Genomic DNA, 27245 nt, shown 5'->3' with positions numbered 1-27245 from the left:
GGCAGTGTAATATAATTGTATATAATCGTTATTAATAACTAAAAATTTTAGATAATTTATTGTTGTTTCTGCATTATAAAAGGCCAATGATTTTAAATTTACGCTTGATCATACATTCTTTTATTAAAAGTATAATCAATACATATATATACTATATAAGAAGTATATGTATATACATATAAGATTAAAATGTAGATGAACCAAAAAAAATTAAGTTTTAAAGACAAAATATTTTTCACAAACAGAAAGTAATATAGCAGTTTAATATAAAGTTCTACTGCACATTAATTCAAATATTATCTATTGAAATATATAAGAATTGGTGTGATAATGTATGAATTTAAATTTAAAAACATGCAATGAAATTGTGGGCAAAACAAATATAACTTTTATAATTTTAATAAGAAATATGGCACTAGTGTATTGGAACAAATATTGAATAATTTATTAAGTTGATTTTTACATATTTGGTCTTTTTTTCTAGTCATAGGAAATACATATTGAAAATGAAAATTTGTCCATAATTTTTCTTTTACATCTAAATGAAGCGATAAATATTTTGTTTAATGCATTACCAAGAGGTTGATCAATTTTATACTTCATTTCTATTGTCATATTCATTTTATAAAAAATATTTTACTAAGATGTACCGTTAATTGATTATAATGATATTAATTTTATCCTTGCCAATAAATCCACCCAAATAATTTCTATATGAAAGATAATGATCTACTGACAAAAAGTTTAACCAACAAAAGTAAAATCTTAGGAATTCTTATACAGCAGTATTTTTACACATTGATTAGTATAATAAAATAAATTAAATCAATAATTTTTAATTATAAATTTTGAAGTGATAGAAAGGACAAACCTTGCTGTTCCTATTGTCACTACGAGAAACGCTGTGTTTCTTGTTACTCAAGAACTTCATTCATACGTTGGTGCACATATGACAAGCGCGCAAATGTAAACGGATTTAATTAATTTGCATAAAATATGTAAATTAATTATTTAAACAGACGAATTAGTACTTAGTACGTCTCTACTCTATATCACATTTTGTTTTAATTATAAATAAAAATTAGCCTATGAGTTTAATATATTTTCATTGTAAAAGGGCCTCTCAATTTTATTTTATTCAACAAAAGAAATAAATTTCACTTTTAAAACGTACAAAACAATTATATTCATATTTTTTCTTTTCAATAGCTTTAATTAAATAAGAATAACGATTTCTCTCAGTTTATTGAATTATATAAACATACAATAGATTTATGTATAGATTAAATAACTATTACAATTTCAATACTGAAACACACCGATACACAAACATTAATAGTTATAACTTTAATTTTAAGCTTTACAAATAAATAATATTTCACATTCATTATAGTTTTGTATATATTATGTATGTGTATTACATAGATCTTGATTTTTATGAACTACAATACAGAATTTTCCTCTAAAGACGTCATATTAAGCATCGTGTTATTTGACTATAAGCATTTATTATTATCACCTTTTTGTTAAGACTTAAAGCGCTGTTTTTCTATCGTATATTTAATTTAGTAACTTTTACTGTCCATTAATAATGTAACTTTTTCTTAAACAAAGTCACTCACTGTGCTTGATACAAAAATTAAAACAACTATGATTAAACTATATATAAGTATTACAGTTAAATAACACGGAATCTTCTACAAGTCGCCATAAGAGAAAAATCCGATATGTATTTAATTATGGCTACATTGTTCATTTGTTGTATCTTAACAACATAGTTTAATACTGTCATTTGTTGCAACTTGATTGTATTTAAATCAAAAATATATTAAGATTTTATAGTTAAATCAAGAACAAACTAAATGGCACTGTTTTCACAATATGCATCATGCTTAACTCAAAAAAATGTAATTTTTTTAAGTCAAAATATCAAACGAGTATATTAGGAATTATAATATGTAATAATACTCATTATCTTTAACGATCTTAGTATTTTTGCCATTTTGCATAAGTTTTTATATTTCCGACTATGTTTGAACATTTATTTTCAACACCTAAGTTTTCTTGCATTAATTATTTTGAGTTTTGTATGCTTCATTTACAAATAACCTGTGACAAAAATAAATTAATGAAGGTATACATTACAAGTTAATAAAAATTGTTATAGGTATCATCAAGAGTCACTGTAGTGTTTGGTAACAAGTAAATTTAAATAGTCATTGAGTTTTAACTTACTTGATGATGGCAGGTAGACTATTATATCTGCAAATATATTTATGACCTAGCCCATAGCTGGAGTTAATTGTCACCATATTAATAAAATTTCGTTCATCTCTATACTGATTTAATGCTGCTTTATAGAGCTGTAATAACATTTTTTACATTCATCAATAAATACATATTTTAAAGAATAAATAATAATCACCTTTTCTGCCAAAAATATTGGAATTACATTATCATCTTCAGCATGAAGAATTAGAACAGGGCATTTGACTTTAACTATATGCTTATCTGATTCAAATCTAAGATTATTTTGATAAAACGGCTCGACAATAACCCAATAAAACCATGGCAAATGTTTAAAAATCTAAGGACAAAGAACAATTCATTGTAAAATAAATACTTCATTAATTTATGACACAATTAAAAATGTAGTTGCTATACCTGTGCTAGTGGATGCTCACTTAATTCATCAGCAATGTTATTAAAAGGTGATTCCAATATTAGCCCTGTAGGCTGTATACCTTCAGAAGCTAATAAAGCCAATACATGAGTGGATACACTATAAAGAATAATATTAAAGGTTCTCCCATTAGGAAATGTATAACAGCTTCATCAATTTTAAAGAATATTAAGAATATAAACATACCCAGTACCCAAAGAATGACCCCATACAAAAATTGGTGCTGTGCTATTTACTTTCTTAATTAACCACTCCACAATATATTTACTGTCTGCAACTACACCCTCTTCAGAAAGATCAGCCATTTCACTGTCTCCATAGCCTAATTAAAACAGTTTTTATATTTATTTAACTCAAACCACGATATCTTCTTTCTTAAAAGCATTAATAGTTTTAGTTGCAAGATATAAAGATTATCTCATTAAATCTTACTTCTGTAGTCAAAGCACAAAATATTGTAATCCAGATTTTGAAATAGCTTATATAATTCAACCCGATGACTGCTAGCTCGATTACCACTATTTCCATGCATATATAAGACAATTGGGTTTGTAGCATTATTTAAAGCATTCTCATAAGCATCAACTGTTAATGGCATATTCTTGTTTAACACTGAAGCAGGTAATATCTGCCTGTAATTTTATTATTATTCATGAAAATATTACATAGATAATGGTAACTTAATAAATTAAATTTTAATTGTTTACTAATAAAACATGCTTACCATACACCTATTTTTACATTTTGATCAGTATGTAAATAAAAATTTCTTGCACCTTCTAAACCAACAGAACTTGGATTTGCTAGATCTACATTAGGTGGCCAACTTACTGCAACAATAATAGTTCCTTTATAATATATAGCTTTTATGATGTACTCATAATAATCATTGTAATATTTACCAAAATTTAAAAATAGGATCTTCCTTTGAATTGAATATGAGTAATGGAAAACCAGGGGAAGGAGCCCAAATATAATAAGGTACAATATTACTGCAATTTTTAATATCCATAGCACCACTCTGAAAAATTTCATTTCTATATAATACTATGCATATTCTGATAATAATATATGTTAGTAAATATATAAAATATATTTTCCTTAAAAGATGTAATTAAAAAATTACATATATTTACTTACAATTATATATGTACAAATATGTAAATATTCATAGATGATTAAATAAATAAATATGTATTAAGTTTTTATAAATTCTAAAAGAAGTTATACCTAATAAAAAAAGGTTTAATAAAAAACTGTGAATATTATACTTATATAGAGAACAAATTAAAAGTCACACCTTATAATCACAGCTTTGTTGTACTCAATATGTACTAAGTTTTAAACATATTTATGAAACATTTATACAAGGTTTGTAAAAAGGTTTAAACACATTGTACATTTACAAAAAACATGGACTTACATTCCTGTATACCAAAAATCAAGGATGATGAAAGGTACCACTGCTGCTAATAGTAGATAACTTGTCTGCATGTTTGTTAGTAGTTACCAAAACCTAAAGTATTTATGCTGGAATCTCTTTTGTAAGTACAGATAGATTGGTCTTAAAAGCTTTATTTTTGTTATAAAAAAAATTCTTTTCCTAGTGGTTAGTATGTTTCACGCAGTGAGAAATTTGATTGTTTTATTTTATCATTATAGAAATAAATGCTAGGTGACAACTATTATTTAAATTAATGTTACTTTAGAACAATAATTTTGTGAATATTTTGGATATATGGAAATTAAAATAATACCTTTTAACAAACCGTTTTTTTCGTAGCCAAAACACCATAATAATATACTTTGTTTTAACGCAACCAATATAAATCTTTGAAAATGATGAAAAACCTCATCCTTTTATGTAATTATAGCTTTCATCTGCACAGCTGTGTGCAAGAATATATTCTCAGCACACAAATCCTCTAGTATATATATATATATATATATATTTAATTAGCACTCTCTTATTATGAAAACAAAAACTTAATCTTCATTCTTCTAAAATAAAGCATTTTAAATATAAATAGACTTTTCCTCTTTAAAAAATTAACTAATATTATATTGTTATGCCACTTTATACCTTTTGAAATTACATTGATAAAAATCGTACAATATAAAAACTAATGATATCAACACGTTGGTTGCATTTGATTGCATTCAATGAAGTCCGGCGTATACACAATAAACTAACATCTATGTATGTACGACGGATAGAAACACCCTGTATATGTATATAGGTAATGGCAGGTATGTGTGTGTGTGTGTATATATGTATCGTATTGGAGTCGGACTAGTCGGAGTCGTCGAGAGACTACACTGCACTCTGCACTCAAGTCTAAACTCTGTAGTGCACTATACTGTGCCCAACAGTGGTAAGGGCTTTTGGAGCAAAGAAAAATGAACGGTAGTCGGTATTCGGTAACAGGAACAGGTATAAGGTGACGTTTGACTTGTATGTATATATGTATGTACATACTACTACATACATATATGTACTAAATGTACTTTAGCGTTCCCGTTACTATACATATTTGCATTTACACTTTCTACACTTAGCTATACTCAAAATAAAGTACAGTAACACTTGCTGCACTAAAGTGTAAAAAGTGTAGGCAACGAAAACAGACCTATAGTTACATTTACATACGCCGTCATATCTTACACCCATGAAGAATGCATTCTTCATGCTTACACCGCATGTGAAGGCAGCCTTATGAATAAATATCACTAGACGGAGTCACATAGGAAATCCTAGGGAAAACTTCAACGGAGCAAAAGAGTTTATTGCCGAATGCCGAACTCAACAATTGGCGGTAGAAGAATTTTGTGTACCTCAAAACCCTCAGAGCATTAGAACAATTAACCCAATATCTAAATTATATATTTGAAAATGAGTCGTAAGGAAGCATTATCTCAATTTATTCAGCAAATCCACGGTCGCCCAGTAGTTGTAAAACTAAACAGTGGCGTAGATTACAGAGGTACCTCTTCTAGTCCTATAATTTATATTTAAGAAATTAGTAGAGCTTTTACTGAAATATCAATTATATATACTTCTTTTGTACCAATTTTAGGTGTACTATCTTGCTTAGATGGATATATGAATATAGCTCTTGAACAAACAGAAGAATATGTAAATGGTCAGTTAAAAGACAAGTACGGTGATGCTTTTATAAGGGGAAATAATGTTTTATATATTAGTACACAAAAACGTAGAACTTAAACTAAATATGTAAATTTTAAGAGTATAATAAATATTTTTTTTATTTATACTACAATGTGTTATAAAATATGTTCTTCAATATATGTATCACTATCTACACTTTATAACATAGTTCTTTTTACATAGCACCATCAGATTATTCAATCAATTATCTTTCTATTCTTCAAATTCTATCTTCTACTGCTTTTTATATTATTAATTTTCTCTGAAACTCTTTTGGTTTCTTTCTTTTTATATATTGTTTTATTTCTTTGTTTAAACATAAAGAAGCATTTAGCTCTGATATTGTTTCTATTTGAGGATTGTTAATTCTTTGAGGAATAAGATCAATTTTTGTAGTTATAGTAAAATTAAAGTGTGCCAAAACTGTTATTAGATATTTTACTTGCATTCTCTTCTTTAAGGAGGTATTTATCAAACAATCTAGTTGTTGACTGCCAAAAAAACATTCATTCGTTAGCTTTAGGGTTAGATTGTAGAAAATATTCACTTGCTTTGTTTATGAATTTATTAATTCCATTCCATTCATAATGAAAAAAATAACAAAATAAGTAAAATCTAAACTCAAATTCAGTCAAGACACTGATTTATGGTATGTTAGAAAATTATGATGTGAAATAATCATATAATACACTGCAAGATACTGAAGTTTTACAGAAAATAATCATTGCTGTAGACATTAGTAATGATGAATTAAAAGCAGGTGAAAAATATATAATTCTTAAATAATTCACCACTTAATAATTCTTTCTATTTTCTATATTATAGGTAAAAAGTATAAATGATTTAAAAGTATTTTAATAAAACAATTTTTGCATGTGACCAAAAATGTTCAATGCATAACACCAATAAATTTTATCGCACATACTTACATTGTATATCTTACGATTTTAAAAAATCAATTACTTAAAAAGTAAATAGTTGACAAATAACTAAAAAATTTTATAAATACAGTAAATCATAATTATGCAAGTACCAGAAGTTCACAACTTTATCTTAAACTTTATTTTTTGCAAGCTGTTGCTTTTCTAATTGCTCAGCAATGAGCTGATCAAATTCATCCATTTGTATGTCAATTTCGTCTTCTGCATCCACAGCTTGTTCTGTTATGACATCATCGTCTGCAGTAATCATATCATTTCTATATTTTTTTATGAATGTTTGCATATCTTTTTTGTGTCCTAATGTTTCAACCTTAGCAAGAAAGTCATCAAACTGTAGTTTTGGAAAAAGCCTATGTGACCAATGCTCCAACCTTTTCATGATACGATTCAAATCATGTCTTTCATAACCTTTGCCATGAAATTTAAAGTCTTCAAAGTATTTTTCTATTGTATGTACTCCTTTAGGGCCTTTTAAACGTTCTGTATTTAATTTTGGTATAGGATTTCTCACAATATGTTTTTTTGTAGTTGGATCTGGTGATTTTTTTCTAGCTTCTTCATCATCTTCTTCACTTTTTATCCAATCCACATTTTCATCTTCATTCTCGTCTCCTGATTTTTCATTTTCATAATTATCTATTATATCATCATTGTTGTCTGAATCAGAATGTGTAATTGAATTTGACATATTTATTAAATTTAAGCAGATCTGAAAATGAACAAATTTATTAGACAATTTGTAGAAAAATAATAACGATTAATATAAATACTTATCATTATGATTTTGAATTTTACCTATAGCTAAGAGTAAAAAATTATGTTATACAGGTTATGTTACAAGAACTAAGAATATACCTATATTATTCGAAATCACTATCGTTATCAGATTCACACTCTGATTTTTTGTTTTCTATTAAATTAGACAAGTGTTCGTTAGACTTTTTCATATGTTCAAAGAAAGACATTAGCAATTTTTTGTTTAAATGATCTGTTTGGGTAATTTCCCGCACAATTGGTGCAGTGGTATAGCTGTCACTGCTAGGTGGTTCCACTTGTAATTCCGACGAATTATTGTCATTTGACTGCTGTTTCATTGCCGTAATATGTGGCATTGTTTCCGATTCAGCCTCTTTATGCAATATTAATTGAATACCGTTAGACATAGTATTCATTTTAATTGAGATAACCAAGTTACTTGTTACTGAACTTTTATATGGCTGTTGGTTATACTCTGGCAAAAGTGAGCACACTGCAGTTTGTATACATGTACAGCTGCAAAGTGATTGGACGCTTTACGCTATACATACGTGTATATGCACACACATGCGTCTTTTATTCCGCTATTTGAAATATACATATTATTTAAATAGGTGCATTTCTTTTTTTTATTTATTAATTTAAATAACACATCCAATTAACATAATTTATAATTCATTTAATTATTGGTTTCTTTGGAATGTGAATATTCTTCATTTACCACATAAAACCGAAAATATATTTTACTATGTATTATATTTATGTAGTATTAGAAATCTATTATTCATACCGAAGAGAAAAATAATGAAGTTGTAGAATTATATATTATAAATGCAATAAGCAAATACATTTAACATTTGGTCAGTACAATGGTATACTGACAATAATGTGTATTATGTAGGAATGTAGTCAGTATAAACGTAGTATATTGTTTACTAGTTAATTCAGTTGCAAGTTCTTTGCAACAGGTTTACATGAGTTTGACGTGGTTTGCTGTAATTTTGTTCTGTTTCTGCATCCTCCCACGGCTCCCACTAACTCCCACTCTTATCATAGTCTCTCCATCCAGGTCTCAATAGCTAGATACCGTCTCGTCTCGTCTCTACGAAGAGGTTTTGGAAGAGGTCACGTGGTTGTAAAATAGTGAGGAAGGGGGAGAAAGAAAGAGAGCGAGGAGAGAGACATCTGTCTTTTGGCACTTCAACAGTAGCCTTAGCCTGTTGTAGGAGCGGTGAGCGGGTTGCTGGTTGCTGGTGGTGACTGGTGCGTGGCGTAGCGTGGCAATGGCATCAGGCATGGCGTAGCGTGGCGTGGGTTGTGTGGCGTGATCGCTGGTAACCAAGAGTAACGCTTACTCGAGCTCGGTTTTCTGTAAGGCAACAGTGGAATTGGCAGCCATCCTCATTTCTTTCCACTATTCTTCAATTGGCATCCTTACCGTTTTCTTTTCATTTTTATTTAGCTATCTTCGCTTCCCGCATTTGTTTTTCCATCTCATATACCGTTGGTTCGTTTCATCCCCCACTATCTATTCCCATCCCCTCCTCACTCACCGATCACACTACGTTACGACCGCTACGACTATACTTAACCATACCTTAAATCTTAAATCTGATCCCGCTTCACCACTCGGCACTCACCAGTATTCACCAACTCACTACAGTCACAATTCACAGTTACTGCTGTTTACTTGGCATGGATGGCTATTGCGAATAAGCCGAATTTCATTCTTCAACTGAAAAACAAATAGCAACTCTTTTTGCAACTACTCATCAGCTGGAGGATTTCTCAAAACCGGTAAGTACTATATACATTGCATTCGAAAGCAACATAGTTTCACTTTGAAATATAAATTCACGCGTTAACCTCTGAAATGGACGCACGTGAAAATGCCGGTGAATTTATTACTGTGATGATCGGTCTCACGTCAAACTGTATTTGTGTGTGTGTGCTGATGAGATATTTAACTTTCAACAAATTTGAAGATTTAATACTTACACTTACTTATTGTATTTTAGAATGGTGTAAACATTCTCTTGTGTCTCATTATTTTTGTAAATCGGATTAACCCATCGTTACCAAAATAAGTGACAATATTGGTTGATTTATTGTTAAATATCCATGGTTCTACTATATTTATAAGTTGTATTTTCTCTCGGTGTAAAAGGTTTTCATGGTTTGTATACAAATTGCAGCTATAAGCAAACGTGTGTAAACGAGTAAAATTTGTCAGTTAATATACAAGTATAAGAATGCTGTGTATAAATATGAATGTTATCTCAGCATCAGGTTATAACAATTTTCATGAAAACAAATTAATATTTAACGAACGTTGATAAAATTTTGTTAAATTGGTGTTTTGAAGCTTCAAACTGATGTTAACTTGAACAGATATTATTGTACTGTAAACTTTAAAAAGTCCCGCAAGGTTAGCGGCTTTTTGCTGTCATTTCTCTACAAAGTTTTAGTAAATTTTCTTTCATTATTTGAGAAGCTTGCAGCTAAAAAATTTTCATCATCGAATTGTAATAATGCACGAGTTAACCGATTGTTTCGGCTATTGACACTCGTAACACGCATCCATACTTAAATAAACGCATGGTAACTATAATTTTTTGACTATACGTTTTTTTTAAATTTCTCTCTAAGCTCGTATTCTTCTTCAAGATATACGTTATTTTATAATTGATTGAAGTAGTATGAATAGTACGAATAGCATGAATAATTTCGTTTTCTAAGAATGCAAAAGGAGGTACTTTTATTTCATTCTATTTATCTCTTTTTTATCTTTTACTAGTCTTTAATCTCATTTCGAGTTACTAATTTTCACGCATTTTTTTTATGAAATCAATGACCGACGTCTTTCACAAAATTTTTTTATTATTTATTGTATATTTTCAAAAGTTTATTTCAGCTTTGATTAGTCGAAGATTTTCATTATATTATAAAACGTTCGAAAAGATAATCTACTAGCTGAAATGTATTTTTACGAGCTTTAATTTTATCTTATAAAGGAATATACTGGGTGGTCAAAAAGTCCGGTTGCGCGCGGCTTAATATCTTTTAGGAGACCGCGTGCTTTAAAAAATAACTAAGAAATGTGTGTAAATTTATGGTTGAAAAAGATCTTAAAAAAAATGGTATGCATTTGGTCGTAAGTGTCGTTACAAAAATCATCTTAAGGATTTTTTAAAATGTAATTCCCTCTTTTTTTATTGAGTATCCTTGTAGCTTATTTCAAGAGTTTTCCAAATTATTATGTATATTAATTTATTACTTCGTACAGTCATTCACTAAATATTATATTTATTTAAAATTGCACGCAAGTGCGGGTCCGATTGAAAGGCACACGCGCGTAGGCATTCACTTGTACTTATAAATTAAATTCGAGATATCCAATGAACGCGGCTGGTTTAACTAATATATTATTATAATATTTTTTTGGGAAACACTTGAGATAAGCTATGAAAAATATGCAATAAAACGTAGCATGAGTTTCATTTAAAAAACTTTGAATAACCTTAATGTGATCTTCGTAACATCAGTCAAGACAGTGCATACTATTGTGTAATAGATTCTTTTTAATTGCAAAATTGTGTGTATTATTTTTTTAAAGTTCACGATTTTCAAGATAATCAGTTGTAAACCGGACTTTTTGACCACCCTGTATGATCAAGAAAATTGATAAATCGATTTGTAACGAGATTTCGTAATGCCATATGTATTTTTTAATTCTTTTATCTAGACTTGTCACATTAAAGTTATAATTATGGATTTTTTTAATGATTTGATAATATAAAGTAAAATACATTGCGCGTATTTTATCTTGGCGTAGAAGTAGTTGCAACGAAGTATAAATTAAAATATGGAAGGTTATCGAAGCCTTGTTTATTACGAGCCCGACAATATCCTGATAACTTTGATTATTGAGAAATAAGAAATTCTTATTTGGAGAAATCAGTAAATTATTGCAAAGAATTTTGAGTACTTTGGTACGCACGCACTAATGTCAAACACTCGACTATTTGATTGATCTCTGTAGTAATTAATAAACTTATTAGTACTCTCAATGATCAATTTTCATATTAAAGTGTACGACATAAAGCCACATGTAAATTTAATTAAACTAGCTTAATAGCATGATATATTCTTTTTATGAAAGTCTTTTCTCAATCAACAGGGAATTTTCATACAACATCGTTATATCATATGGAAATAAACATAGTTTTAGTTTATTTGTTGAACAAGCTGAATCGACACTTTTACACTTATCCAATTTATATTGTCACCAAAGGTCTGTGATCAAAACTTTTATTTAATAAAAGACATAAATTTGTAGGAAAAAAATTTAATCTGTTGTACATGATAGTAAGCGTCAATGCACGGGCAAGAGCAAAACGAGCGGCTCCAACATTCAAAAATGGAGAAAGTCTGGTCGATAAAACTTGATTGATAAGCCATTATTGGGTCAACTATATAAAAAATACTGTTTTTTTTTACTAGTCATCCGTAAATGTCAATTCAGAAGATTTAAAATGTACACGTGTTACTTAAAAAACGGAAGGGAATTTGATAATGCGACAAAGTAAATATATAACGTTATCAGTATTAGAACTAAATAAACGAATTGATCCCTTATCTTATATGCAGCTGTGTCTCCTAAAAATTCTTTACCCTCTATTTTGGATTTAACATCAGAGCTTCACCATTATTCCCATCTGAATTTTGTTTACAATATTCGACTCTGAATACCGTAATTTAAGAAAGAAAAATTACAGGTATCTTCATTTACGCAACGATTTGCACAGACAATTTTGCGCGTGCCCTCGAATGTCATCTTGGAATGAAAAGTCTATTTTTTCTTGTGCCTAGTCATAACGATTAATAATACGCTATCATTCATCAGTCTTTCACAGCTACAATTATGTCAGCTGTCTAAAGCATCGTTTTGATAAAAAGAAATACTTAACGCATTATACAATATGCAAAATTTTCCATTAGAGAAATGTTGCAATTTAAGCGAAGAATAAAATAATGTTTGCCATTGTGTGTCGGCGATAAGAATGGGAGAAATTTACCTGACAATGGCAGAGTTAACGCGGCGCAGTAACGTAGGTGAAGCTGGTGGAGAAACTGCATTTGAATTTCCCGCCGAAAGGTGGTGTGATGCTTTCTTATTGATTTCCGCGGTCTCTGGCATGCTCAAAGTGGTGTGACACGCGACTCACCAGTCCTCTTCAAAGCTACCACGATGGTTATTCTACTCTGCAAAGGTAATTGCCCTTGAAAATTAAGAGAAACTCGGTTCCCGCGTTTTTCCATATCCCCTCCCCCCTCACTGTTAATCTCGTCGACGAAACGATTTTCAATGGCGAAAAAATTAAAACGGAAGAAATCATTCTGAAACGCGGTCGTTCAGGGACAATCCCGTTTTACTACGAAGTCTTACAAATGTTTCAAACAGTCTTACCTGCATATACTTGAAAAAGTAAGGCCATTCAAATATCATTGGTTGCTTTGCCTATTCGTTGGTTCAAAACAAGAGATTTTCAGTAATTTGGTTATGTGTGCACGATCTTCCACGAAGTATTCGCTTTTTCAGAGTATTTCTCACGAGAATACAGAGTCCAGTGGCGAAACGAATATACAGTGTCAAAATGTGTGTTTACATTCAGTCTTTAATTATATCATGTTTGGAATAATAGGTGTGTTTGTTTATCATCGATAATAATTAACGTTATACTACGTGACTGTGTAAGACAAATCGCCAATGTCACTTTTTCTGCACTTTTATGGGCTAAAAGAATGTTGTAGAGAGGAACGGAATATATTGTCAATATTAATACTTTCTGCGCACCGCGAAAACGTTAAAGGCTCGAAACTTGTGCAGCAACTGCAGTGGCTAATAAGGGGGAGGGGGGGGGGGGGGGGGGAGCATCAGCAGATCCAATATTCAGAGTTTCGTTTTATTAACAAAAATAATGTGCTTAAACCTTTTTAATCTTGAAACATAATTTATTTAGACTTTAAAATTACTTTAAAGAATTGTTTGTAAACATTTGTTTATATAATCTTGGAGTTATTCACTCTCGTCTTCTACAGCAAGTCATCGTTCGCTTCTGATGCTTGTGCTCATTTTGGAAATAACAATTTTGGTCCGAAATCATTGCAATTTTTACTTTACATTTTTAACATCTCTTCTTACATAGTATAAACTGAAGCATAAGCAATAAAATTGAAAATTACACACAGATCTTATTGATAACCAACAGTTTCAGCGTCGCATAGCAATCTTTCTCCATTTTTACATTTATAAATTGCAGCTTGTGCAGTTGGTTTTTCTATATTAATTTTGTTTGGTCTTTAAAGCATTCTTTTGTACTTGTATCAGTATATTGGGAATATTAGTAAATGTATTCCTACAGAACGATCTTTTCCACAGTCCACCGCGTCGTTCATTACTTTATTTTTCTTTTTACGATAAGGAAGCATTTTGCGATGGAAAATTCCAAAGGAGAGCTTACGTTGTTTGACCGATGCTCGGTCGGAACGATGCCGTTATTTTCCAGAAACTCTTACCTAGGCCTTAACCTTTAAACAGTTTAAGAGGGATTTATGAAATTTAGTGCCCTTATACCAATTTCCAAAAATTGCATGCTATTCCTTTGATTTGACCTAAATAAAGTTGTAATTGTGTGTGTAGCATCATCTTGTACGAGACTCTCCCGAGGTCTAAAGGTTAACAGTTAGCATTCACATAAATTGCCAATTGCAAATGTCCTTTACGCGCGTACCCTAATGTAATATAAAATATTTAGAGAGACGATATAAAAGAAGGAAAAATTGACTACCTGTAACTCGAGCAGTCAGTCCTTTCTCTATCTGCAGTGCGAAACGTTAACGATTGGAAGTGAGTTGTTATTAAAAGATGCAGTATCGGGAATAATTAGAGTTTATTTATAAAAATTTGAAAACATAATCTTTAATCATTTTAATAATGAATTAAGAAATAAAGCTTGGATATTTTGCTGTTTTTCTAATATGCTTTCCCTCTTCACACTATAATATCGATAAAAGAAAATTGTCATTTAATACATAAATTGGTGGATTATTACAAAAAAATTGTTTACAACCCTTTACAAATCATTACAGATAACATGATATTGAATCAATCATTTTTTTTAAATATCAATTATAATTTTTATAGTATAACTCGTGAAGTTTACTCATTTTCTGGTATTAGTTTTATCGAAGCTATGTAGTTTACAAAAAAAAAATGAATTAGCTCTTACTTCATTATTGTGGTAGACAATAATTAATAATTAGCGAATTGTAAGGTTGACAATCAAATTTTCAATTTTTGGTAATTGAAATTTCGTAGAATATCATCGTATAACGATCTTTGTCTATTTATTTACTTTCCTGAAAGGTGTTTATAAATACCTACATAACTCATTAATATAACATTACCTTTTTCTCCACTGATAGCGAGAAGGTTACACTTATGTAAATATAGACTTTTTCCTAGAGTAATAACAATCACTGCAATTACAATAAATATTCAAACTAATCCTTCTACATGATTGATAATAATTCGTTTACCATAGAATTAAACCGTGGCTATATATGATCAGATTTTTTCCAAGCATGATAAGGAAGGGAGAGGGGGAAAGAACGCGTGTAAGCAGAAAAAATAATGTGGAAATTGTGCAGATTGAAAGAATTCACGCGTCGCGCAAGATAGGTCACTTTTAAAGAGTTTTCCATATCTCTCTTCACGAATGTCATTAAAATGCTAGGATCGTGTTTGTTCGCTGATAAATTTTTAACCAGCTACATGCATCGCTCCAAGGATTATCTATGAATTTTTAATAATAAACTATTTATACGATCGTTCGTCGGATGTGTAGAGGTACGCGAGGCAGAGTAGCTAAGCTAGGGCATAAAAAATGACTCTTGTGCTGTTGTTGTTGTTTTACAATCGGAAGGGAGGAGGGAAAGGGAGGGTGGAGAATTTAGAGCGAAGAGTAAGATGGCAAACGCGTGGTTTTTCTTTTGACGCAATAAATCTTCAGTAAATGGTAATATCTCGAGGTCGTACTTTGACCGCGAATCGCCTGATGGATTACGTATATAAGAAAAGCAGGAACGGAAAGGAACGAGGAGAAGCGAGGTGAACCGAAGTCTGTGCTCGAGCGATAGAAAGTCAAGCGCGCCAGTTTCAATCTGGCCGAGCTGCGTGAAAGCAGTCTCGCGAGGGCCACAGCCATCTCCAACATTATCTTCTTTTATTTTTAATATTATCTCTTATCAATATTTCTCTCTCCTCCGTATAAAATCAATCGAATCGAACAAATCTTACCAACTCGTCAAAATCTTTCGACTCTTTGCTCATGAACCTATCGAAGCTATAACATATTCTGTCATTTGAGGGAAACCCTTATCACTGATTGTACTAATCGACGTGCTCAGTTTTCGTTAAATTTAGAATTATATCGGCACCTTATATATATCCCAGTAAGTACTGCTACTTTAATTATGTTAACGCTTGAATATCGCCAACTTCGCTAATTATGCTTGTCTCTCATGCTTGTAATATCTTATCGTTATTTTTATACTGCTGAAAATAATGAACGGACCTAAGCCGATTTTTATATTCGGAAATTCCAGCTCGCGCTCGACGCGTTGAGATCGAAATGCGAGTTACATGGCAATAAATTCCTCGGAAATGATGAGATGGCGAGGAGAGTAAAAAGTGCGTGGAATTGTTTTAAGTTTGAGGCGGCTTACCTAGAAACTGTCGAGATCTGCAGCGCGAGCGGGCCAGCTTTGCGTCGTTTTATTTTCGTTCCGTTAGATTCCACATAGCGTTGTCGTTATTGTTCATCGTTTCACCAACGGTTTTAATTAAGGCGAAGACAACTTAGCAAACACAATTTTCTGGAATTTTCGATATTCTTTTTTTTCACAGGAAAGAATTTAAACTTTAGTAATATTTTATTTATACTCTCTAAATTGTATTTGCATCACAATTTGGATCTGAAATTATTGTAATGTTTTTTCTTTATATTTTGTACATGTTTCCAGGAGAATAGGAACCTTATTGTTGGAAGAAAGGTGAACATTGTATGTTTAAAAGAATCTAATAAAAGTTTAATTTTTTGGAATTTCTTCTATTCTTTTATCTTAAAAATATACCTACTTTAAATGATAATGTCCTTCCAATTTTAGGTTCATATTCTCTGCAATTTAATTGAAGCAAACACACGCAAAAATTGAAAACAATCAGGCTATCAGTTTTTGAGATATCTTTCAAACAATTAGGAAAAATTTAATTCCGAGAGAAACACGTTTGATACTGAATGATAATTTTGACGAGAAGTTAAAGCGTTAATTAATTATGTATTTTATTTGTTGATTAATTATTTATTAAAATACCGTGCGACAATACCTTCTATTCTTTAAAAATACAATTTGCATCTTGCAGTTTCTTTCCGAGTTTTTTCATCTCTAAAGCATTGCGTCTGATTTCTCGGATTACGCACCGCTGATCCATTCGTTCTACGTACAGCTGTGTCCAGTCAATATTTTCCATGAATTCAGTCGAACGGTATTTTAAACATACATAGTAAAAACTTTCTGGAAAATTACAACGACAGTCGTGGAATAGGCTCAGACAGTAGTTTTCATTACAAAAATGAACAAAATTTATGGATATAGTGAACTAATTTATCAATATAATAAAACTATTAATTGTATCAATAAAATTGTTCGTCATATCATTAAATTTCGTTCGTTACTACAACGAAAAATGTTTACTGGTTGAAAAGTTGTTTTCAGTGCAACTTTGTAACCTATGTCTGTCATTGGAAATTTACATATAGCTGCAAAAGAACATTAATAGTTATTACTGCGAAATTAGTGTTAGATTTAAAATGTAAATTTTTGACAAGGTTCTTATATCAATGGTCTATAATGTTGATCGACTACACTGAGAAAAATTGTTAATTGATTTTGACCCCATTAACAGTTATTCGTATAATATCAATAAACTAAATTTATGTATATTATGAATAATTCGAATTATTCATAATATACATAAATTTAGTTTATTGATATTATATACGAATTACTGTTAATGGGGTCAAAATCCATGAATAATTTTTCTCACTGTAAGTCGAGTGGAAATATCGACTCAATTAGATCACATTTTAATGAAAGCTTTGCCTGCCATAACTGTTATATATATCTATAACTGTCATTAATAAGGCAGAATTTCCTTTGTCGAATAAGGCAGCAGCCAAAAGTTTATTTCCACATATTTTCAAGGTCCAATGCTGTAGATGTTTTAAATTGGAATGACGGTCAGTCGAAGTGATGCTGTTAGTTCCTGATAATTCTATCAAGTCATTTAACGAAGTTTTGTCCTCTAACTATAACGATGTTTGTACTTTGTCAATTATTATTACTATCCCTTTATTGAATAAAGGAGCAGCTGAAAATTTAGTCTCAAGCATTAATTTCAATTTGCAATATACTGTAGGTCATAGGTGCTTAGAAATAACCTTCGGGCGACCCGATGCCGTTAGTTTTAGAAATTTCTACGAAGCCCTTTACAGTTAGGGTCAACATAAAATTGTCATTTTCAAATATCCTTTACGAACTCGCTGAAATAGTGCACTCACTTATATATAACACAATAGGTGCTGCATTTATATAAGCCGAACTTGAGCTTAGCACTGTTTCAACTAAGATAATCCTGTCTCGCTTTATAGCCTTCTTTTCTATACAATGCTTTGTTCTATCTTCGTGTTTAGTAATTGCTAAGCCGTAGCTCGAATTTAGCTGATTTTACAAGTTTGGCCTTTAGGTAAGCCAACTACCTGGCGCACTTAAGCGATAGTTCCGTACACCGCTTGCATTGCGATAGTGTAGCTATGGAAATTATTGGAATTTACTTATAAAATTGGACCATGTAATCTATAAAAATTTGACTAACAAATTATTAGATAAAATAAATCGATTTTTCAACTGTTTAACCTTAATTGTTTCCTAGAATACAATACGTAATATAATGTGTATAGGGACTAGGCCAACATAAACCAATATCAACTGGGGCTGTTCTTTGGTTCTCACGTTTGACACGATTATAACCATTGGCCGATTAGCCAGCCATGAATTGAAAATAAGCACCGGAATTTGCAATTAATATTAGTCATTGGCTGAAACTATACTCTCGAGTACCGAGGATCACTTTTATCCGTTGCAAAGAAAGTTATATAGTGTTTACTAGAAATATCGATTGTGTCCCGTTGACGACTAACGGATCGATATGAATTTCTTGTGCACTCGAAACTATATTGCTTACATTACAATTAAATAGAAAGAAATTATTGTGGAATTTCTCAAGAAATTCGGAAGTCGTTTCGTTGTTCAGAATTTAAAAGAAATGTGCTAATTCGCCGAGAGGTAATGAAAATTAAGAATAAAAATTCAGAAATTCGACCACCGTGTTTTTTAGAGAGATTTTTCCTCATTCAAATCCCAAGTTTTCAAGGGTCGCGCCTATGCGTGTTAACTTATAGAGGACGGGTACGATTACTATAGTGACCACCCACAATCTCGCCTGCTCCACGTACGCCTTGTATTCTTATATATATAAGCATAGATTTGTGCTGCAAAATAAAAAGTCAATTTCCACGGAAAAATCCAAGCCCTCCAAATGTTAAAAATATCTCTATTAATTGTGTCACAGCGAACTTTAAAAATATACCCCGTTAAAAGCTAGCTGGATTATTCGACCTGGTAATAAATCACTGTATTTATTAAGTTTATACGAGTGGTGACGAAAAGGTGATAAAAAAAAACCCCTGTCGAGTATATTCGTAGCGAGGATTTTGTATTTGAGAATCGATTGATGGAGGGAGCATGTGTTTTTCCTATATAATCAGTGTAATATAGTAAATTAAATTTTAGCCAGCCAGTAATGACGCGATCGACTGCATAAAAATGCCGAGTAGTCGAGGAGCACGCCGAGCAATAACCTATTTTAGGTTGCCTCGTTTCCAGTGCAATTGCACGCGTCCGTTAATGCGTACCGCGTCGATCGTACGACTGTAGAATGACGACGTATGCAGCAGTGCCTACGTACGTCATTTTTCTTCGTTCAGTTACCCCAAAACCTACTCTACTCTTTTAAAAATTCGAACTATATTCTTTACGATAAATTTAAAAGACTTAAGAAATTGCTGAAATAATATTTCTCAATTGCTCCAGAATTTACTCTTCTGTTTTAAAAATTCTATATCTTTTATAATTGATGTGAAAGATTTTCAAGACTATGCTAAAAAACTTTATCGCGAACAACCTTTGTTCAGTTACTCTATACATACAACTTACTTCTCTCTTCTAAAGATCCTTCTATATTCATTGAAGCTAATCTGAAAGAGTTGCAAAAAATGCTCAAAAAATTAATCACCAATAATTGTTCTATCACAGTTATGTCAAGCAAACTAAAGAATTATACGAATAAAACTGTGATTACTTATACAGCTCGTAATTCTTCATTTTTTATCAAAAAATACGAACAGAAATTTTTCCAACTCTGACGATATTTAGATTGTTTTTATCTTAATGGTAATAACGTTCATTGATTAGCGCTCTTATAAAAATATTCATGAGTTAGCTCTTGTAAGAATCTATTGAAAAATTTATGTTTTCACGGTTACGCAACAGTTCACGCATGGACTTTGATAATTCACGTTTGTTTTAATAACGAGTGAGCTATTGATAGTATATATATGTATACACACATAATTACAATAGTAAACAGAGAAATGAAATGACGCGGTGTATCATACTTACTGATAAAAGTTAAAATTGATTTTGAGTCGACGTACAACTGCCTAGATAATTAAATAAAGATTTTATGTTGAACTTAGAACCAAGTTTATCGTCATTGTGAATTCCATATCACGTGGCTCACTGCTGTCGCTATTAGCAGAATTTTAGTAAACGTAAGTGTTACGGCTTCGTGGCATAATAAGGTGTTCAGTCAATTGCCACATGCTGATATTGAGCGACTGATGATGTTATTAAAGATAATCCAAGAGCAATGTCATGTTTTCTCAGTTATCTTCTCGATGTTTACAATGATTTTTTGTTTACAGATAAAATGGCTCAAGTACAACCAATTCTGTCAAACGGAGCGATAAACGGATTCGCGGATAAACCTGACAAGGTGAGATTAACGCAAGAGAGACGATGAAACGAATTTCATTGATGAATAGTTGTGGTAACTTATTATGATTCAATGTTTACCTACGAAGAGTTATGCATGATGTAATTTGTATACGCGTCAATGAAAAATGTCAAACTTTTGTTTAAACGAAACAATTGTAATTATCTCAATTTTTATTTTTGTAAATGAAAATTAATTCTAGGTACTTTAGTGACAAATGTTATGTCTCCGTTTTACAAGCTTTTTGTTTCATAATAATGCAGGCTATGACTAAATCATTTTTTTTCAATGTCATAGGTGTTTGCCGAATCCTTTCCACGTTACGCACCTGCGAGTGAAACTGGTCTCGATGGTAAGTACGAATGGAATATAGGAAAAAAATAATTCATATTTAAAATTTTTTTTAAAATATCATCAGTTTAAATTTGTTATAGTGCTGTAATAAATATTACGGTTTGTTTGTTTATAAAAATATGTTTCTTTTAATTTTAGGTCCAGACCAAGTTTTGTACTCAAAGCTGGGTACGACGACAGAACCTGATGGACGTTGTCGTATACCGTTGGATGATTCCGAAGAAAATTCTGTGAAGCCAATGTCGGTTCCAGGTCAATTGATGAGGTCCGCAAAACTTTACCCAAATCACATTGCAATGGTTTCTCGACTGGGCGTAGACGGCAAGAGAATAAGTTATACTTATAGGTAATTATACCACAAAAATAGTGTATTTATTGCTTCGTTTTTGTTGAAGAAATTACTGTAGCTATTTTTTTATTTCATAGGGAGTATGAGCTTCAAGTAAGAACCGTAGCTAGAGCATTTTTAAAGTTGGGGCTGGAACGACATCATAGCGTTTGCATCTTAGGCTTTAATAGTCCACAGTGGTTTATTTCTGATATTGCTGCCATTTATGCTGGGTAAGATTACATGATAATAATGTTAAGCACTTGAAAACTAAATTCAATTATGAATAATAATTTTCTAGAGGATTTGCTGCTGGAATTTATACAACAAATTCGCCAGAAGCTTGCCAATTCATCGCTGAGAGTAGTCGGGCGAATATAATTGTTGTCGAAGATGCAAAACAATTAGAAAAAATTTTAGAAATTAAGAAAAATTTGCCATTATTGAAAGCGATTATTCAATATGATGGAATTGTACAAGAAAAGAATGTTTATAGTGTAAGGCTTTTATTGGTTGGATAGTAGCTTATTTTATCATATTTATGATTAAAAATTTGTGTCAAATGATTTGTTACAGTGGAGCGAATTATTGGAAATTGGAAAAAATGAGTCTGATGACAAATTGGAGAGCGTATTGAAAACGATAGCTGCTAATGAATGTTGTACCCTGGTTTATACGGTGAATAATTTTTCTTATTTTAATTGCCATTATACAGTGAACAGGTAATTAATTTCATTAAATTTCATTTACAGTCTGGTACGGTCGGAAATCCAAAGGGTGTAATGTTAAGCCACGACAATCTTCTTCACAATGCGCGTGGAATCATAAAGTATGTAGATCTTAAGAGTGGTTGCGAGGTTATTGTTAGTTTTCTACCTTTATCTCACGTGGCAGCTCAGGTACGACTGTTTAGTCAAATTTTCTGAGTAAATTGTACTTCATTTATAACATTAATATTTTAATGATTTTATTTTAGGTAGTAGATATATTCACAAGCTTATATATGGGTGGTACCATTTATTTTGCGGATAAAAATGCTCTTAAGGGAAGTTTAGTAGATACCTTGACGGTGGCGCGGCCAACGGCTTTTCTTGGCGTACCAAGAGTATGGGAAAAAATTTATGAGAAAATGCAAGAAGTAGCACGAAATAATGGACCAATAAAAACCTGGATCGCTAATTGGGCTAAGGCACAAGGACTACAATATAACATGAACAAGATGAACGGCATTGACTATAAGCATTGGGGCTACGTAATAGCGAAATGGCTTGTTTTCAATAAAGTAAAAGCTGCACTAGGTTTAGACAGATGTAAATTATTTGCTACAGCTGCAGCTCCTTTGTCTACAGAAGTAAAGAAATATTTTATGAGCTTAGATATTCCTATAATGGAAGCGTATGGCATGTCAGAGTGTAGTGGGGCTCACACTTTATCTACTGAGAAAAAGTATAGGTAAATGTTCACTTGTATCATATTAACAGCTGACCATTGATTGTGAATCATATAAATCTTGCTCATTCTATTTTTATACATTTTTAGATTAGGCAGTGTTGGGTGCGTGATGAAAGGATTAAAAACTAAATTGGATAATCTGGATAATACTGGAGAAGGAGAAATTTGTATGGCTGGTAGACATATATTTATGGGTTACTTGAATGATCCTGAAAAGACGAAAGAAGCAAAGGATGAAGAAGGCTGGCTACATAGTGGCGACTTGGGTAGAATAGATATAGATCGTTTCTTATACGTAACAGGTAATGTAATTGGCGATAAATTAAAATCTAATTTAATTTTTGTTGTATATATGTAAATATATTTTTCTCATCTTACAGGAAGAATAAAAGAACTTATAATCACAGCCGGGGGAGAAAATATACCTCCTGTCCATATAGAGCATTTAGTTTTGAAAGAATTGTCAGCTTTGAGCAATGCGTTATTGATTGGTGATAAAAGAAAATACTTAACTATGCTAGTCAGTCTTAAAGTAAGTTAATTTTGTATTGAATTAACTTTGCATTACACTAATTTTATCGTAACAATACTATTGTTGATTTGATATGTTTTTTAGACGGAGTCGAATTCAGATACAGGAGAAACATTGGATTCTTTCACCGAGGATACTAAAATTTGGGCAAAGTCCATTGGTAGTAAATCAACAACTGTTTCCGAGGTTATTAGTACGAAAGATCCAATTGTAAGCAAATCATTTTTCATCTTATGATTTACATTTATTTGTAAAATGTATTAATTGTTTTTTTTTAAATAGATATTTAAAGAGATACAGGCAGCTATTGATAGAGCTAATTTGAAATCTATAAGTAATGCTCAAAAAGTACAGAAATTCCGTATATTACCTCACGACTTTTCGATCCCAACTGGAGAATTGGGACCAACGTTAAAAGTTAAGAGGAATGTTGTGTACAAGATGTATGCAAATTTAATAGAAGAAATGTACCAGTGAGGGAGAGCTTAACTTAAATGGAAAGAGTACTGAAGATCGTTACGATTCTAAGACCTGATATTTAAAGACTGCCCATGTCTTGTCGATATTAAGCCTAATACTTTGAAAAGAGTATGAACCCCTTGTGATATTTTTTGTTTAAAGTATTGAAATGAATTTAGAGAAATTCATATCTTTTTAACGAAATCATTTGTATGCAAAAACAGATCTTTAAACAATCAGGTTAAATAAGTGTTACGAGATATCAGTAAGCCACGTAAGCTCCATTATTTGCATATTTCTTGCTTAATATAATTAGAAAGAATGGAACGAGGTATACTGTGACCAGTACTCTGCATAATACACTGTAACATATAGATTTATATAAATAGTTTTTCGTTATAAATTGGTATACAAAATGTTTATATATCCTAATTTAGCATAATTAAGCAGAAGGTACAAGTGTAGTTAGCTTCGATTTTTTCGAAAAAAGTTAATTCCCTACTAAGCTTGGAATAAATATTATTGTCAATGGCGGTTAAATGAATATTAATATGAAAGTGCCTTGTTTACATAGAAAATTTTTCAAAAATGTTTTTAGTACTCACTTTTATTCAGCCCATTTTGTTGCGAAATATTATGAAAAAAGTATTTCAAATAGGGAATTGTTTTGTAATATATAATGTTGTAAAAGAGATAAGTGAAATTTAAGAAAGAAACTGCTTGTTTTATTCTTAATAGTCAATTTAGTACTTAGATTTTTTAGAAGCTAATTAAAAAGGAGCGATTTGAAAACGTGCACTTTCTTTTTCTTTAATAATTAAGTACTTAAGTGACAATAAACAGGTGTAAAATATTAACTTATAAACGCGATAGTTGTACAATTTATATGCCGATTGTAGGGATCTGTGTAAGAGACTTGTTGTAAATATAAAACATTCATAAGTAAATTTTATCATTCATAAAATGGATATCGAATTAATTTTTTTCCTTATCTTTTGTGATTCGGAAAATATAAATTTTTCTATAAAGTATTTCAGTCCTACGATAAGCCTAAAATTATCGTTGGGTATATAAGAAATTTCTGCATTTTATATACATGCGTAAAAGTTGAAGAGATAGTTTGAATGCGAGTTCACGTAAAATATATTGCAATTTATTTGAAATATATTTCATTTTCTTCAATACAAAATGTAAGTCTTTAAATAATTAATATATTATATTAATTACAAGGGAATTGGGTATATACATGTACAAAATATATAGGGTAACCTGAAGAACACGACTTGCAACATATGTGTGTCTGTAATTAAATATTTAAATAAATTTTTCAAGTCTAAGGGGCACGATTCGCACACATGAGTTTTTGCAGATCCCGTAGCAATGTTTCCGTGTACGTTAAGACTAGAGCCACACGCGTGCATTTTTGCAGGTCCCACAGAAATTTTTCTATTTAGCGTACACAGGGGATTTTTTGCAAGACTTGCGAAAACGCATATATGTGGCTCTAGTATAATATATTATATATCAAGGGTTTTCAATTTACAGAACTTTCTATTCATATCTGATTTAAGCGATTCGGTATAGTAAAAGTTAGAGATTCTTTTCTTTTCAACTAGAATTTTCTGTAAAAAGAGAATGTTCAATAATAAAGTACACGTGTTTTTTATTGTTAAGAAGGTAAGAGTGTTTTTGACCAGTCCCAAAAGATTCAATGGATTCAATATATGCTATGCAGGATTGCCAATTTTTTCGAAATTACATATATATATCAAGAAACACGGTAGTGTCTCGACGGCAAATACACATAAAAGTAGATAATGACATGTATATACGGCCGTCGAGGCACTAATCTCTAAAACAGCAAGTTTGGCTGTCCTAATATATTAATACAGAACATTTAGCAATCCTTTATGACGAATTGAGTTTGTTGAAGATTGATGAAGCTCATCCTCACAAGAAAGTGAAATGCAAAGGGTAATACAGGGTGTACAAGGACTACCCTCCATTGCTTCTAAATTTCAGGAAAGAGATGTTTTCGAGAATTTTAAAAATAGCATTAGTTTTGAATATGCCTTTTCATTAGGTGGTAAATTTAATTTTCGGTTGAGACCAAAAATGTAGTAATCCAAGCGAAAGCTTTTTTTTAAAACAAATCTCCTATTATTTATTACATAATATTGTAGATTATTTTCAGAGCTTTATAATGATAATTCGATTTGAAATTATATATTAGTTATGTGTTTGTTCAAAATAGTGTGTACTGACGTTACGCGTTCTCAAATTCACATACATAATCGCTCGATCACTTACGTATTTGATCAAATCTCGAAATATCTTTAACGTTCTGTCCTAATTTTCTGCTATGCCGATATTGGGTACAGTAATCAAGTTACTATCCAAATGGTGGCTGATTTAGAATAGTTTCGTGCATTGAACACAGATGGCGCTAGTCTTCACTTACAGAAATATTTAAACTGAGAATGATTGAGTTAAAAAGTATTTTCTACGCTTTACAAATCTATAATTATAAAGATTATTGTAATAAAATAAAAAACACAGATAATGAGTATTAAAATTTATTTATAGAAATTAATAACTTTTGAAAAAATTCTATTTATGAATGTTACAAAACTGTTTTTTACTACACTTATAAGAAAAACCTAGTTTATATTAATGTACCATTATGGTAAAGTTATTAGATTCCTTTTTCAGGTGGAAGAGGAGATTTTCTTTCCCAGTATTGGCAAATGTGGAAAAGTTTTAGTAGCAATTTAGCGCACGTGTCGCCACGGAACTAAAAAGGGAAAAAGTGCGATATTACATTTGGCTTACCCATCCCTGTCCATTTCAGCGGAAACCTCGCTAATATTTGAGATTTTGGTCTCGTATATGACACCACCCATGGTGACATCTGCTTGGTATCTTAAGGCGCATTATTGGCCGCAAAAACCATTCGCAATATTGTCACGTAATAAAAGGAAAACCGATAGGGGATAACGTACAAGGAATGTAAATCTCCTTGAAGTTTCTAGTGTAACCCGCTAAATGTTCAAAATTAACAATACAAAATCCCTTTGAAAGAACAAGAAGAAAAGAGCGAAAATTAAAATTCTACAATGAAATTTACTTACAGATATATCGAGCGACGTCATATGCATGCTACGAAAAAATGAAGCGCGTACATATTAGTTGTTAAGGAGTCTTACGATACAGCTGTCAGATTTCAAGAGGCAATTTCGCTCGCTGAGAGGAGATTGAAATAAAGGTGAGTAAGAAGAAGAAAAAAAAAGTGAAGAGGGAAGAGGAGAGTCTGCGAGGAGCGTAAGCAATC

General features: G+C 31.1%; 4 protein-coding genes across 13 annotated transcripts; 2 read left to right on the top strand and 2 right to left on the bottom strand.

Annotated features, from left to right (window-relative positions):
- On the bottom strand, positions 1 to 12749 carry LOC136786162 (lysophosphatidylserine lipase ABHD12). Of its 5 annotated transcripts, none has more exons than XM_066747706.1 (11): positions 4767 to 4904; positions 4441 to 4684; positions 4107 to 4199; positions 3586 to 3704; positions 3408 to 3513; positions 3116 to 3315; positions 2870 to 3005; positions 2665 to 2782; positions 2426 to 2587; positions 2236 to 2363; positions 1 to 2109 (listed from the first exon to the last, which is right to left on the bottom strand). In XM_066747706.1, the coding sequence occupies exons 3-11, from the start codon at positions 4175 to 4177 to the stop codon at positions 2070 to 2072; spliced, it is 1080 nt and encodes a 359-aa protein (XP_066603803.1). In that variant the 5' UTR covers positions 4178 to 4199; positions 4441 to 4684; positions 4767 to 4904; the 3' UTR covers positions 1 to 2069. The 5 variants fall into 5 exon arrangements, with proteins under 5 accessions (XP_066603803.1, XP_066603801.1, XP_066603804.1 ...); XM_066747704.1 differs by having other exon boundaries at positions 4107 to 4365; positions 4767 to 4903; XM_066747707.1 differs by lacking the exon at positions 4107 to 4199 and having other exon boundaries at positions 4767 to 4903.
- LOC136786164 (U6 snRNA-associated Sm-like protein LSm6) lies at positions 5446 to 5924 on the top strand. The gene is made up of 2 exons (XM_066747710.1): positions 5446 to 5667; positions 5761 to 5924. Exons 1-2 carry the CDS (start codon positions 5577 to 5579, stop codon positions 5907 to 5909), a joined length of 240 nt encoding a protein of 79 aa, XP_066603807.1. The 5' UTR covers positions 5446 to 5576; the 3' UTR covers positions 5910 to 5924.
- On the bottom strand, positions 6593 to 8035 carry LOC136786163 (protein TIPIN homolog). Of its 2 annotated transcripts, none has more exons than XM_066747709.1 (2): positions 7589 to 8035; positions 6593 to 7502 (listed from the first exon to the last, which is right to left on the bottom strand). In XM_066747709.1, exon 2 carries the CDS (start codon positions 7479 to 7481, stop codon positions 6906 to 6908), a length of 576 nt encoding a protein of 191 aa, XP_066603806.1. In that variant the 5' UTR covers positions 7482 to 7502; positions 7589 to 8035; the 3' UTR covers positions 6593 to 6905. The 2 variants fall into 2 exon arrangements, with proteins under 2 accessions (XP_066603806.1, XP_066603805.1); XM_066747708.1 differs by having other exon boundaries at positions 6602 to 7502; positions 7649 to 8033.
- Positions 8765 to 24882, top strand: bgm (bubblegum). Of its 5 annotated transcripts, none has more exons than XM_066747699.1 (14): positions 8765 to 8883; positions 9226 to 9346; positions 20719 to 20789; positions 21087 to 21141; positions 21282 to 21489; positions 21570 to 21704; positions 21773 to 21968; positions 22048 to 22149; positions 22224 to 22370; positions 22448 to 22923; positions 23011 to 23225; positions 23304 to 23455; positions 23540 to 23665; positions 23738 to 24882. In XM_066747699.1, the coding sequence occupies exons 3-14, from the start codon at positions 20724 to 20726 to the stop codon at positions 23930 to 23932; spliced, it is 2073 nt and encodes a 690-aa protein (XP_066603796.1). In that variant the 5' UTR covers positions 8765 to 8883; positions 9226 to 9346; positions 20719 to 20723; the 3' UTR covers positions 23933 to 24882. The 5 variants fall into 5 exon arrangements, with proteins under 5 accessions (XP_066603796.1, XP_066603795.1, XP_066603794.1 ...); XM_066747698.1 differs by having other exon boundaries at positions 8779 to 8920; XM_066747697.1 differs by lacking the exon at positions 8765 to 8883 and having other exon boundaries at positions 9207 to 9346.
- Positions 24883 to 27245: the final 2363 nt, after the last annotated feature.

The sequence above is a fragment of the Prorops nasuta genome, unplaced genomic scaffold, assembly GCF_024137725.1.
Source record: "Prorops nasuta isolate Cenicafe-Biocafe unplaced genomic scaffold, Cenicafe_Pnas_1.2 PNAS00003, whole genome shotgun sequence".
Lineage (NCBI taxonomy): Eukaryota > Metazoa > Arthropoda > Insecta > Hymenoptera > Bethylidae > Prorops > Prorops nasuta.
Note: the sequence above shows the minus strand (reverse complement) of the source record. Positions and strands in the feature narration are given on the sequence as shown.